The sequence below is a fragment of the Balaenoptera acutorostrata genome, chromosome 11 (genome assembly GCF_949987535.1).
Source record: "Balaenoptera acutorostrata chromosome 11, mBalAcu1.1, whole genome shotgun sequence".
NCBI lineage: Eukaryota > Metazoa > Chordata > Mammalia > Artiodactyla > Balaenopteridae > Balaenoptera > Balaenoptera acutorostrata.
Window position 1 is genome coordinate 25,010,559 of NC_080074.1, and position 14,326 is coordinate 25,024,884.

Sequence of the window (14,326 nt, forward strand, 5' to 3'; positions counted from 1 at the left end):
TCCCTGTGTCCATTAATTTTTAAATAAAGAAAAACAAAAAGCATCCAATTAGTAAAAACTTAACAGAAATGAATAATGAAAGGCACGCATATACATTCTCAGGAAATGAACATTAGGTTGAAGTGAAGGGCCTTGGTTATTAGTCAGGCTGTATTTCCACACTTAGGTTAAATGTGTAGTGCCTCCTGTTGTTCCTTTTGCCTCTGGTAGCTAACCTTTGCATAATAAATTAAACTTCCCTTGGGAGAAACACAAAACCCTTGAAAGCTTTCTCGATCCCAGCAGAGAAATTTATAAACCCCAGTCCCAGGCCAAAGGATTTGGAAACCTTCACCACATTAGCACCATCACTTTCTGAATGGCTTTTCTGGCTGACCCAAATTTTATTTTGTTTGAGGGTATAGCCATCAGGCAAATTTTCTTTCTGAATTCAATGGTAAATATTTTGTTCCTTTCTTTTTCACTACAACATGGTTTCCTGCTGGTCTTCTTGCCTTTGTTTCTTTCCTTTCCATTGTATACCGCATGCTCATCTTCCCTGAAAGCCAGGCTATCATTCATTTCATTCATTCATTCATTCCCTTTCACTCAATCAACACTTATCAAATGTCCACTAGTGCCAGGAATGTGTCACTCTTTTCCTTAATCACCAGTAATGCTACCCTATCATATACTGAATCAAGGCCAAAGTCTTCACTCCAATTCCACCCTTAGAGCTTATCTTATTTCCATCATGACTGTCCAGATTGGTAGCAGGAGAGTCCTTTGCACATACACTATATTCATTTTCACTTTTATGCCTCTGTTCTCCAACAGCATCTTCCCTACCAGCAAATTTTCAACCATTATTACCCTTCTTATCATTAAAAGTCTTGCTCAAGACTCATTTCTTTTATGTAGTATTCTTGACAATTCTAGCTCGGTTATTCCCAGACTTTGGACTTCATGGATGTGTAAATGAAAAAACAAAACAAACAAAAAAGACAAAAACAAAACAAAAACCAAAACAGGGACCAATATAAGGTTGCTAGGTTGCTACTTTTTTCTTTTATTGTAAAGTAAGTACATTCTAAAATATGGGTTACCAGCTCCTATTATCACTACTTCATAAAAGAAAGGCCATTTTCATTTTTCACAGAACTAGAACAAAGAGTTTTTAAATTTGTATGGAAACACAAAAGACTCCAAATAGCCAAAGCCATCTTGAGAAAGAAAAACAGAGCTGGAGGAATCAGGCTCCCTGACTTCAGACTATACTACAAAGTTACAGCCATCAAAACAGTATGGTACTGGCACAAAACCAGAAATATAGATCACTGGAACAGGATAGAAAGCCCAGAGATAAACCCACGCACCTATGGTCACCTAATCTATGACATAGGAGGCAAGAATATACAATGGAGGAAAGACAGTTTCTTCAGTAAGTGGTGCTGGGAAAACTGGAGAGCAACATGTAAAAGAATGAAATTAGAACATTCTCTAAAACCATACACAAAAATAAACTCAAAATGGATTAAAGACCTAAATGTAAGACCAGATACTATAAAACTACTAGAGGAAAACATAGGCAGAACACTCTTTGACATAAATCGCAGTAATATCTTTTTGGATCTGTCTCCTACAGTAATGGAAATAAAAACAAAAATAAACAAATGGGACCTAGTGAAACTTAAAAGCTTTTGCACAGCAAAGAAAACCATAAACAAAACAAAAAGACAACATCCAGAATGGGAGAAAATATTTGCAAATGATACAACTGACAAGGAATCAATCTCCAAAATATACAAACAGCTCATACAGTTCAATATCAGAAAAACAACCCAATCGAAAAATGGGCAGAACATCTAAAAAGACATTTCTCCAAAGAAGATATACAGATGGCCAAAAGGCACATGAAAAGATGCTCCACATCACTAATTATTGGAAATGCAAATCAAAAGTACAATAAGGTATCACCTCACACCAATCAGAATGGCCAACATAAAAAAGTCTCCAAATAATAAATGCTGGAGAGGATGTGGAGAAAAAGGAACCCTCTACACTGTTGGTGGGGATGTAAATTGGTACAGCCACTATGGAGAACAGTATGGAGGTTCCTTAAAAAACTAAAATAGAGCAACCATATGATCCTGCAATCCCACTCCTGGGCATATATCAGGAGAAAAACATAATTCAAAATGATACAAGCACCCCAATGTTCATAGCAGCACTAGTTATTGCACAATAGCCAAGACAAGGAAGCAACCTAAGTGTCCATCGACAGATGAATAAAGAAGATGTGGTATACACACACACACACACACACACACACACACACACACACACACAAATGGAATATTACTCAGCCATAAAAAAATTAAATAATGCCACTTGCAGCAACATGGATGGATCTAGCAATTATCAGACTAAGTGAAGTAAGCCAAAGACAAATATCATATGATATCACTTATATGTGGAATCTAAAAAATTATACAAATGAACTTATTTACAAAACACAAATAGACTCACAGACATAGAAAACAAACTTATGGTTACTAAAGGGGAAAGTGAGGGGGGGATAAGTTAGGATTTGGGGACTGACATATACACACTACTATATATAAAATAGATAACCAACAAGGACTTAACTCGTACAGCACAGGGAACTCCACTCAATATCTTGTAATAACCTATAATACAAGAGAATGTAAAAAAAGAATATATATATTTATATATATATGTATAACTGAAAACTAACACAACACTGTAAATCAACTGTATTTCAATAAAAATTGTAAAAAGGCCATTTTAACCCAAATAGGAAGGAGAAAATCCATAATCTTAGAACAAAGAGCAGTTCATTAAACACATTTAACTTTATAAAAAACATATTTATGTTTCCTTATTTTTTTCATTTTACCATGAATATCCATTCATGAGCCAGCATGTAGGAAGCACTCACATATAGCATTCTTTGATGCTGAACAAAGTGGGTCAGAAATGCATGATCTTCTTCCAATTTGGCAGGGAAATGACAACTCCTAGCAAGATGATTATTACTACTTCAGGTACTAAGTACTTTTTAATCATATCACTTAATTTAATCCTCACAGCAATTCTATTAATGTTCCCATTCTACAGGTAAGGAAAGGAAGGCTTAAAGAATTTGTTACTTTCTCAAAGTAGCAGAACCAGCAAGTGTGAAGTTACTATTCAAATTCATGTCTATATAGTTCCATAGCCCATGTTCTAAAACTTTATGCAATGCTATGTCTCAGAAGTGTAAAATTCACTGTAGATTTCTTCCCAAGCCACACAGACAAATTCCAAAGTTGACTGAACACTTCGAGTTGACTTGAAGTTTATCCAGAATTTTTCAGCCTTGGCACAGATATTTTGAGCCAGATAATTCTTGGCTGTGGGGGGCTCTTCTGGACATTGCAGGATACTTCGCAGCATCCCTGGCTTCTACCCACTAGATGCCAGTTGTACTCCCTTCGCAGTTATAATAATCAAAAATATCTTCGGACACTGCCAAATGTCACCTGAGGGGCAAAACTGCCCCTAGTCAAGAACCACTGGTTTAATTCAGTCTTGCTGTATGGACGCATCTAAAGACCTAAACATCATACAAAAGTGGGAATAGTTGTACTGTGCACAAACATATTTTCTATGAGTAGCTCTGTAAGGTAGTTTTAATAAGCAACAGCATTGTCATTTAATTCAAATACCATTTAAAACATTACTCAAAACGATGTTTTTTTTAAAGAAATTTAGCTTATGAAAGAAAACAATTTTATTTTGCTTATTATAAGAGGATAGTTCCAAAAATTTATTTCAAACAAGAAAAGCAGTAACAATTAAATCCTTTATAAGGTTAACATGTAAAGGATGTTCAGGGAATAATCGACACCATCCAGTTGAAAAGGCTTCCTTCTGATACGATACAACCACTAGCAAGATCAAAAAGTCTCTCAAGACTGAACATAGATGGCAGCGAGATATCAAATGGGACCTGAGGAAAAAGCATAAAAGTGTTCATGAAATGCACTGTTCCAAACTGTTGACTGAAGTAACGTTCTCAAATACCAATTACATGTAATAATTTTATGTGAAAGATTTTTAACTCTTGCCTAAGGTAAGACACAAAATTTCACATCTCCACCCTGCTGAAATGTCACATATATCATTTTCTATCCTATGAAGATTCATATCTATGAGTCTATAAAAACAGCCTACAGATTCATATCTGTAAATCTATAAAAATGAGCCTACAAGACAGCAGACACTCATATAAATATGGACCATTCGTATTTATATAATCATTGTATATGATTGTAAGTGTAGGAATTTTGGCCCAGTTACTAATGAACCACTTTCCTCCATAACACATTGCCCAGTTGACAAATCTCCCTCCCTCATTTTGAGCTTAAATCCTGACATGGTGAAGCAAAAATTATGTTTGGAGCTCACTCTTTCTGAAAGAAACACCTAGTTACCATGCTGAGGACTAGTGCAGCCAAAGTCATCTGTGCAGCCTGAAAAATGGAAAATAAAGACTACTTTGGGGGTCATAGCACTGGTTATTTGAGTGGGAGAAGGGCAAGAAGGAGAGAACAAACATAAAGGAAAGGAAATAAATGTTTACTGGGGACGCACTTCACGCAGACTTAGATACTTTTGAAGATGTATGAGAAACATCACGGAGAATGGTCACAATGAATTAGATCCTTGGGGCCCTGAATCCTGGTAAGAAACTAGAGGACAAGTTTTTTTAATGTCCTGTCTGCTTGTTAAATGAAAACTTTTATTCTCAAGAAAACATAACGAACTTAAAAGTAGAGGCTGGTTTTCATTTCATATTCTTCATTTTCCTGGATTAAAAAAATGATCAAAGTATTCCAATGCTTTCTATAACTTCGGATAATAAAGAGGTGAAAAAATTAATAATATTCTCCTTTTTTACTCAATCCTGAAGTAATCAGTGTTAGCAGTTTAAAGAATATCTTTCCAAAACTTTAAAAATCCTCATACAAATGTATGATCATGTGGGTTTTTTTCTTTTCCTTTTTTTCTTTACTTTTGTTTTTGAAATAGGATAACTAGATTTCCATTATTTGCTTTTACAATTACCAATATGTAAGAGAAATCCCACCTCAACCAATTCAGGGAGGCAGAATAACCACATGGAGGTTAAAAGTGTACATTCTGGAGTAAGACTGCTTTGTTCACTCAGACCTCACCATATACCCGCTATGTGAGGTTGAGTAAACTATTTGATCTGTTTAAATTTTAATTTCCTAATTTCACTACCCCAGTCCTTGGAGAACACAAATATGCTTTCTGTCTCTGTGTATATGCCTGTTCTGGATATTTCATAAAAATGGAACCATACAGTATATGACCTTTTATGTCTGGTGTCTTTAACTTAACGTAATATTTTGGAGGTTCATCCACATTGCTGTGTGTATCAATACTTTGTTCCTTTTCATGACTAATGCTCCATTTTATGCATACACCACATTTTGTTTATCCAATCACATGTTGATGGACATTTGTGCTGTTTCCACCTTTTGGCCATTGTGAAGTGTTACTGTTAAATACAAGTACAAGTTTTGTTTGAACATTTGATTTCAATTTGGGGGGGTCCATATCTAGGAATGAAATTACTGAATCACATGGTAATACTATATAAGTGATTGAAGACCCACCAAACTGTTTTACTGTATGTTTTACATAGAGGCTGCAACATTTTACATTCCCACTATTAATGTATGATGGATCTAATTTTTTCACATCCTCTCCAACATGTATTTTCTTTTTCACTGTACAAGTTTCAGGTGTATAGCATTATAATTCGATGTCTGTATATACCACAAAGTGATCACCATCACAACTCTAGTTGCCATCACCACCATAAAGTTGATCCCCCTCACCTATTTTGCCCACTCCCCAATCCCTTCCCCCTTTGGTAACCACTAATCTATTCTCCGTATCTATGAGTTTGTTTTCATTTTATTTTGTTTGTTCACTTGTTTTGTTTTTAGATTCCACATATGAATGAAATCATACAGTTTTTGTCTCTCTCCATCTGACTTATTTCACTTAGCATAATAACCTCAAGATCCATCCATGTTGTCACAAATGGCAGGATTTCATTCTTTTTTATGGCTGAGTAATATTTCATTGTATTTACACCACATCTTCTTTTATCTATTCATCTATCAATGGATATTTAGGTTGTTTCCATATAAACACAGGAGTATATGTATTTTTTCAAATTAGTGTTTTCGTGTTCTTTGGATAAACACCCAAAAGTGGAATAGTTGGGTCATATGGCAGTTCTATTCTCAATTTTTTGAAGAATCTCCACACTGTTTTCCAGAGTGGCTACAACAATTTATAGTCGCACCAATGGTGTACAAAGGTTCCCTATCTCCATATCTTCTCCAACATTTGTTACTTCTTGTCTTTTCGATAATAGTCATTCTAACAGGTATGAGGTGATATCTCATTATGGCTTTGATTTGCGTTTTCCTAATAATTAGTGATGTTGAACATAGTTTCATGTGACTGTTAGCCATCTCTATGCCTTCTTTGAAAAAATGTCTATTCAGATCTCCTGCCCATTTTTTAATTGGGTTGTTTGGGGGGGTTTTGTTTGTTTGTTTTTGTTGAATTGTATGAGTTCTTCACATATTTTGGATATTAACCGCTTACTTAATATATGATTTGCAAATATCTCCTCCCACTCAGTGTGTTACCTTTTCATTCTGATAATGGTTTCCTTCACTGGGCAGAAGCTTTTAGTCTGATGTAGTCTTGTCTGTTTATTTTTGCTTTTGTTTCCCCTGTCTTTGGAGCCAGATCCACAAAAACATTGCTAAGATTGATGTTAATGAATTTACCATCTATGTTTTCTTCTAGGAAGTTTATGATTTCAGGTCGTATATTCAAGTTTTCTATCCATTTTGAGTTAATTTTTTCAATTCCATATTTCAAAACTTAACTTTTTTATTGAGCACTTAAAAAAAATTATAGTTGATTTACAATGTTTCAGGTATACAGCAAAGTGATTCAGTTATACATACATTTATCTACTATATTTTTTCAGATTCTTTTTTTCTCTTTTTTTAATTGAAGTATAGTTAATTTACAATGTTGTTTGTTTCAACTGTACAGCAAAGTGATTCAGTTATACATATGTATATATTCTTTTTCAGATTCTTTTCCATTGTAAGTTATTACAAGGCACTGAATATAGTTCCCTGTGCCATATACAAGGTCCTTGTTGTTTATCTATATAGTAAGTATGTAACTATTAATCCCAAACTCCTAATTTATCTCCCCTCAACCCGCCCCATCCCCTTTGGTAACCATAAGCTTGTTTTCTATGTCTGTGAGCCTATTTTTGTGAATAACTTTATTTGCATCATTTTTCTAGATTCCACATATAAGTGATATCATATGATATTTGTCTTTCTCTGTCTGACTTACTTCACTTAATGTGATAATCTCTAGATCCATTCAGGTTGCTGCAAATGGCATGATTTCATTCTTTTTTATGGCTGAATAATATTCCATTGTATATAATATATTATACATGTCTTGGGTATCATAAATAGTATTGTTATGAACATTGGGGTGCATGGATCTTTTCAAATTAGAGTTTTCTCCAGATATAGTTTTTGATTGGGTTGTTTTTTTTGATATTGAGCTGTATAAGTTGTTTGTATATTTTGGAAATTAATCCCTTGTCAGTTGAATCATTTGCAAATATTCTCTCCCATTCTGTAGGTTGTCTTTTCACATTGTTTATGGTTTCCTTTGCTGTGCAAAGGCTTTTAAGTTTAATTAGGTCCCATTTGTTTATTTTTGTCTGTTTCCATTACTCTAGGAGGAGAATCCAAAACTGTATTGCTGTGATTTATGTCAAAGAGTGTTCTGCCTATGTTTTCCTCTAGGAGATTTATAGTATCCAGTCTTACATTTAGGTCTTTGATCCATTTTGGGCATACTTTTGTATATGGGTGTTAGAGAATGTTCTAATTTTACTCTTTTATTTGTTGCTGTCCAGTTTTCCCAGCACCACTTATTGAAGAGACTTTCTTTTCTCCATTGTATATTCTTGCCTCCTTTGTTGTAGATCAATTGATCATAAGTATGTGGGTTTATTTCTGGGCTGTCTATCCTGTTCCATTCATCCATGTGTCTGGTTTTTGTGCTAGTACCATACTGTTTCAATTACTGTAGCTTTGTAGTATAGTCTGAAGTCAGGGGGCCCAATTCCTCCAGCTCCATTCTTCTTTCTCAAGATTGCTTTGGCTATTTGGGGTCTTTTGTGTTCCCATACAGATTTAAAAAAATTTTGTTCTAGTTCTGTGAAAAATACCATTGGTAATTTGATAGGGATTGCATTGAATCTGTAGATTGTCTTGGGTAGTATGGTCATTTTAAAAATCTTGATTCTTCCAATCCAAGAACATGGTATATCTTTCCATCTGTTTGTGTCATCTTCAATTTATTTCATCAGCATCTTACAGTTTTTGCTGTACAGGTCTTTTGCCTCCTTAGGTAGGTGTAGTCCCAGGTATTTTATTCTTCTTGATGTAATGGTAAATGGGATTGTTTTCTTAATTTCTCTTTCTGATATGTTGTTCTTAGTGTATAGAAATGCAACAGATTTCTGTATATTAATTTTGTATCCTACAACTTTACTGAATTCATTGATGAGCTCTAAGAGTTTTCTGGTGGCATCTTCAGGATTTTCTATGTATACTATCATGTCATCTGCAAACAGTATTATTTTTTCCTTTCCAATTTGGATTCTTTTTATTTGTTTTTCTTCCCTGATTGCTGTGGCTAGGACTTCCAAAACTATTTTGAATAAAAGTGGCAAGAGTGGGCATCCTTGTCTTGTTCCTGATCTTAGAGGAAATTCTTTCAGCTTTTCACCATTTTGAGTTAATTTTTGTGTATGGTGTACTATAGTGGTCTAGTTTCATTCTTTTGCATGTGGCTGTCCAGTTTTCCCAACATCATTTATTGAAGAGACTATTCTTTCTCCATTGTATGTTCTTAGCTCTTTTTTTGTAAATTAATTCTCCATATATGTCTGGGTTTATTTCTGGGCTCTCAATTCTGTTCCATTGATCTATGTGTCTGTTTTTGTGCTAGTACCATACTGTTTTTATTAATATAGTTTTGTAGCATAGTTTGAAATCAGGGAGTGTGATACCTACAACTTTGTTCTTTCTCAGGATTGTTGAGGGTCTTTTGTGGTTCCATACAAATTTTAGTATTCTTTGTTCTATTTCCGTGAAATATGCCATTGGAATTTTGATAGGGATTGAACTGAATTTGTAAATTGCTTTGGGTAATATGGTCATTTTAACAATATTAGTTCTTCCAATCCATGAACACATAGTATCTTTCCATTTATTTGTGTCTTCTTCAATTCTTTCACCAGCATCTTATAATTTACAGCGTACAAGCCTTTCACCTCCTCGGTTAAATTTTTTTCCCATGGGCTCTGTGGCACTTTGGACACTTTTCCAGCTTCAGCTTTTGGAAATTTTATGGAAGGTTCTGGGTCTTCCACAGGGAACTTCTCAAGAAAAGTTAGGTTCCAGGTGAAATTACTGAATTTCTTTCTTTGTCATTCAACAGAGATAACATTGGCAATTACATAATTGCTGAGAAGTCTTGTATGTGTTTAGAAAATAGCTTTCAGTCCAAATTGTCCAGGATAAGGTACCAGAGAATCTTGGTTCCTTTTCCTGGATTAGGAAACACTTTGTAGAAAGAAAAGAAAAAACACCTTGGTAGGTAGCAGATTGTAATTTAGTTCAAGCAGGTTATGGTTCAAGGAGCAATATTAAAGAAATGATGATGATTTTGCCTGCCTACAGAGGATAAGAGTCTGAAACAGTACAAGGAAGGGAAAGGAAGTTAATCAAGGTGGGGCACACTGAAGGGGTTCATTAAAATCTGGCCTGGACTTGAACTTGTTTGGGGGAGTTCTGAAAGCCATTGGAAATTTAAAGGTTTTTTTTGCTAATGCTATACTTTATATGAGTTTCTGCATGAAAACTAGATTTTATCATAATGAAAGATTTTATTACTTCTGTTCCTTTGTTCTATTTTCCTTGATTGAAACAAAAATCATATTGTATTCAAAGTATCTATGCTTTTTCTTAAGCCACTGAGTTTTTATTGAGCACCTACTTTGAGACGTCTTCTTGCTTCTCTCAGCCCAGTGTCATTTGTCTTTTCATTGATTCTAAGTGTTAATGACCAAGAAAAAAGGGAGAAAGCCAAATAACCACTAATCAATTAGATTTGCCGACTCTTGTAATTGGTAAGCAGGATATAAAAAATTGCAAGCTTTGTGATACGATTGGATTTAACTTTGTGTCCTTTCAAGAACCTTAAAATACAGAGTCACAGCCATTAAAAGAAAAAACAATAGCTTCGAGGTAGGAAAGCAAATACTGGTTTTTTTGTTGTTGTTGTTCAACCACAAATATTTATTGAGCACCTACTATATGTCAGTCACTATATCAATCACGCTAAGCACCGTGTGAGCCGCAATTTTCTCATCGGCAAAATGAAAAATTGTGCTTCTCAATAGAGAAACAATGGGCATCTTGGGCAGGACAATTCTTTGTGCAAGTCTGTCCCCTGCCCTCTAAACGACATGAACTCTACCTTGTAATTGGTTCAATACAATGACGCCCCCACATATTTCCAAAGGGCCCCTAGGGGCCATTTCCATCCTGGATGGAGAATCCCAGGCCTACCCTCTATGATTTCAGGAGCTAGGGAAAGTGGAGAAGCCCTGTAACTGGCAGATTTAGGATGATGCCGAGTCCCAAGAAGAGCAGGTTCTGGACCATGTTTCCAGGGAACTGAGCCTCACAGTGGCCCCAGGGTGATGTCAACATCCTAGAGGCTCTTGGTTTTGGCTCCTGAGTCAGAACTCCTACTCCCTATATGCAGCCACGATACAATCCAGGAACTTCAGGTTTCCGTTCCCAGCTGAGCCTGTGGTTCATTCTGAAGAAGATGAAGCAGAATGAGCTGGAGCTGCGACTGCTCATGCTGTATCCTCCCGGACGCTGGAGCTGCGAGGGTAGCAGGGGGGCCCCCGTCCAGCTGGCGGTGCCAGGCACCCACTACCGGGCGCTGGATGTGCGGCCGGCCGGCCCGTACCAACAGCAAATACTGTTTTTATCTAGCATTCTCATATATATCTTTTTCTACCATGTTTTCTATCTCTTCTTTATATATCACCTGAGTCTTTGAAGTTAGTGATTTATTGGATTTTTTTTTTTGGACTGGTGAAAAAACATGCATTCCAAAGTAGAAAGGATAATACAATACTAGCTTACTTAAGAGCTGATATCATGAATGACTGGTGACCCATCTAATAAAAGTTCCAGATGAGAGGGAACTAGATGTATTTGGTTTCATTATACTTTATATGATCGAGAGAATCCCAATACCAACAATGTTATTCTCCGCAATCTAACAGAAACAGCACCTAACTCTTAGGAAGGTGAGAAGGGCTTATATACAACTTCATCAGACCACAGGAAATTTCACACTTTGCTGCAAACAAGATTATCTTTTTCATCACTCTAATTTTTGTATTAATAGAACTTTAAATATAGCAGAAAAGAAGTTTTCTTAAACATAATATGAGATCAAAGGGTCATATTGGTAAGGTGGTAGAAATCTTCTAAATTAAAATTTAAAGAAATAACATTATTATAAAGACATTTTGCAGAGAACAAGAAAATCAGAAATTAAAGACAGGATTACGGCTGAGAAAGCATATGTCCAGGAAATTGGTTCAATTGTTGTACTGCCTAAGAATAGAATCTATTCTTCTTAAATCATCAACCCCATCACCATCACTGTCATTGACACTCTACAACCACTGAGCCCTGGCTATGTATGGCATTTCCTTGAGCTCCTGAGCAGAGTTCACCTTTTAATAAAGGACAATTCCTGCTCAGATATATTGTCCCCCATGGTCAGGAAACCAAAGGTTTGAGTCCAGCCAAAAACATTTCAGCAACATAAGGAGCCCTGTCTCCATTTTCACATCTAAGTAGATGCCAAAAATGTTTTGAACAATGGTCTCTTTATTGAAACACATGAAGAGCACCTCCATGAGAGGAGATATATTGAGGGAGACTACATTCACTGGGATATATGTTTAAAAATCAATTTTACGTGATGTTCGTACTTTACAGTTGTGGTACAAGAGAAAATCCATATTTGGTCTTTGTCCTAGTTTCTTGGCAGAGAGGTCCTAAATCCCTTGGAAATTTTCTTTTGTATGTTAATAAGATGACTAAGGTGGGGAAAGGTGCCTAGATAGCTTCAGGATGGGGTTGGTCACCAGGAAAACCAACCATGTGATTAGAGTTAAACTTTCAGCCCAGTGCCCCCGACCTTCAGGGAGGGGAGAGGAACTGGACATTGAGTTCAGTCACCAATGGCCAATGACTCAATCAATCATGCCTCCATAATGAAACCTCCACAAAAACCCTGTAATGACACATTTTGAGGAACTTCTTGGTTGGTAAACAAATTGATGTACTGGGAGGGTGACGCACCTGGAGAGGGCATGGAAACTCTGCTCCTCCCAACCCCCATATCTTGCCCTGTGCATCTTTTCTATTTGGCTATTCCTCAGTTGTATCCTTTATAATAAACTGGTAATCATAAGTGAAGTGTTATCCCGAGTTCTGTGAGTCTTTATAGCAAATTATCGAACCTTAGGGGGCATCATGGGAACTCCTGAATCTGCAGTCTGCTGGGACAGAAGTATGGGTAGCCTGGGCAGCTCATTTACAGCTGGCATCTGAAGTGGGGGCATTCTTGGATTGAGCCCTTAATCTGTGGGAGTCTGTGCTAACTCTGGGTAGTAGCGTCAGAACTGAATTGAATTGTTGGGCACCCAGTTGGTGTCAGAGAACTGTAGAATCGGCTGGTATCAGGAAAAACCCCACAAGAGTTGTATCTGGTATTATGTAGATTAGGGCAGTGCTCAGCTAGTGAATGTCTTTGGGGCCTTTGGGGCTTTCTCCTGCACTCCTCCTCTTCCTCCCTTGCACCCCTTCTGCACACATTGCCCTTCATACCCTACCCCAGGCTGAGCCAAGGCACTAAGTGATGAAAAATGATAGAGCTGGCAGTGATATCTCCATTATGGGTATATGCTTTTTATAGGGAACTATTTAACAAAACAATCTTTTAAGACCAAAAGGACCATTAAGAAAAAAGTAAAAGTTTAGGCTGTGCATATCCAGGCTTATTCTGACGCTCAAGAGTCTAAGTCCCAGAGAAAAGAGCCTTTGAAACCCTATTGTGCAGAAAGAACAGCTACTCTCTCACTCCGGGAAAGTCTCTGTCACCATATAAAAAAACTAATAAAGGGTCTCAAACAGGGCAAATCCCCTTTAAAATATCAAAAGCTCTAATCAGAAAAGGAAGCGGAGTTATACAACCAACAATGAAGTGCATAAGGCATAAAGGCTAGATGCAAGTTTTCGGTTGATGGTTCAGTGCTTATAATCAGAGGTTGGGGAAAGAATTAAAGGAAAAGTGTTCTCGGGTAGATGACTGAACAGAAATGCTTATAGTCAATGTGCTGTAAAACTGAGTGTGTATTCCTCACTCTCCGTGGAGATGTGAGCATAAATTCTGATATAGTTCTATGCGTGATGACATTGCTCTTTACATCTTTGCCTTTATTTGCATAAAATGGTTTTAAAGCTTTACCAAGTCCTTGTTTTTTTACTCTGGAAAAAAACGTTTCTCTGAAAAAGGAAGCCTGCATTTACTGAGGACTGGATATGGGCTCGAATCTTTGTTTTACAGACTTTATATCATTGTAAATTAACTGTTAAAACAGAGGTCAAAGGAAAATGTGATTGAACTGTGGGTCACATTGTAGAAGGTATTTTTAATCATGAGTGGGTGACATGTGTATGATGTTTTCCCCTTACTTCTACATTAGAAAATAAACTTTCAACCAGAAAGTGTGTTTCCAAGTTCCTTTAGAACTCTTCTAATTCCAAAAAATAAGGATTAATGGAGCACTCTTATGTATTCATCACCAGTCAGGGATCTTCATTTTTTATTATTATTTTTAACTCATTGTTGCAGTTCAGGTTCGGGGGAAGCAGACCCTGAGATGGAACTTAGCCTTCAGGAAGTTTATCAGGACATACCCTTGGGATCAACACCCGTGGGGAAAGGGAAGAAAGCAGGATTAGGCAGAGGGAGAAGACGGGCTGCATTGCAGACACAACAAACCCCTTGCCAACCC

At 36.5% G+C, this 14,326-nt stretch overlaps 1 protein-coding gene across 2 annotated transcripts in view; it reads right to left on the reverse strand.

The window, feature by feature from the left end:
• Positions 1-3,874: 3,874 nt before the first annotated feature.
• Positions 3,875-14,326, reverse strand: part of CFAP54 (cilia and flagella associated protein 54) — a 307,392-nt gene continuing 296,940 nt past the window's right edge. For both annotated transcript variants that reach the window (XM_028166670.2, XM_028166668.2), the window contains one exon: positions 3,875-3,994. In XM_028166670.2, the coding sequence (XP_028022471.2) occupies positions 3,875-3,994 (120 nt within the window). The remainder of the gene's footprint in view (positions 3,995-14,326) is intronic.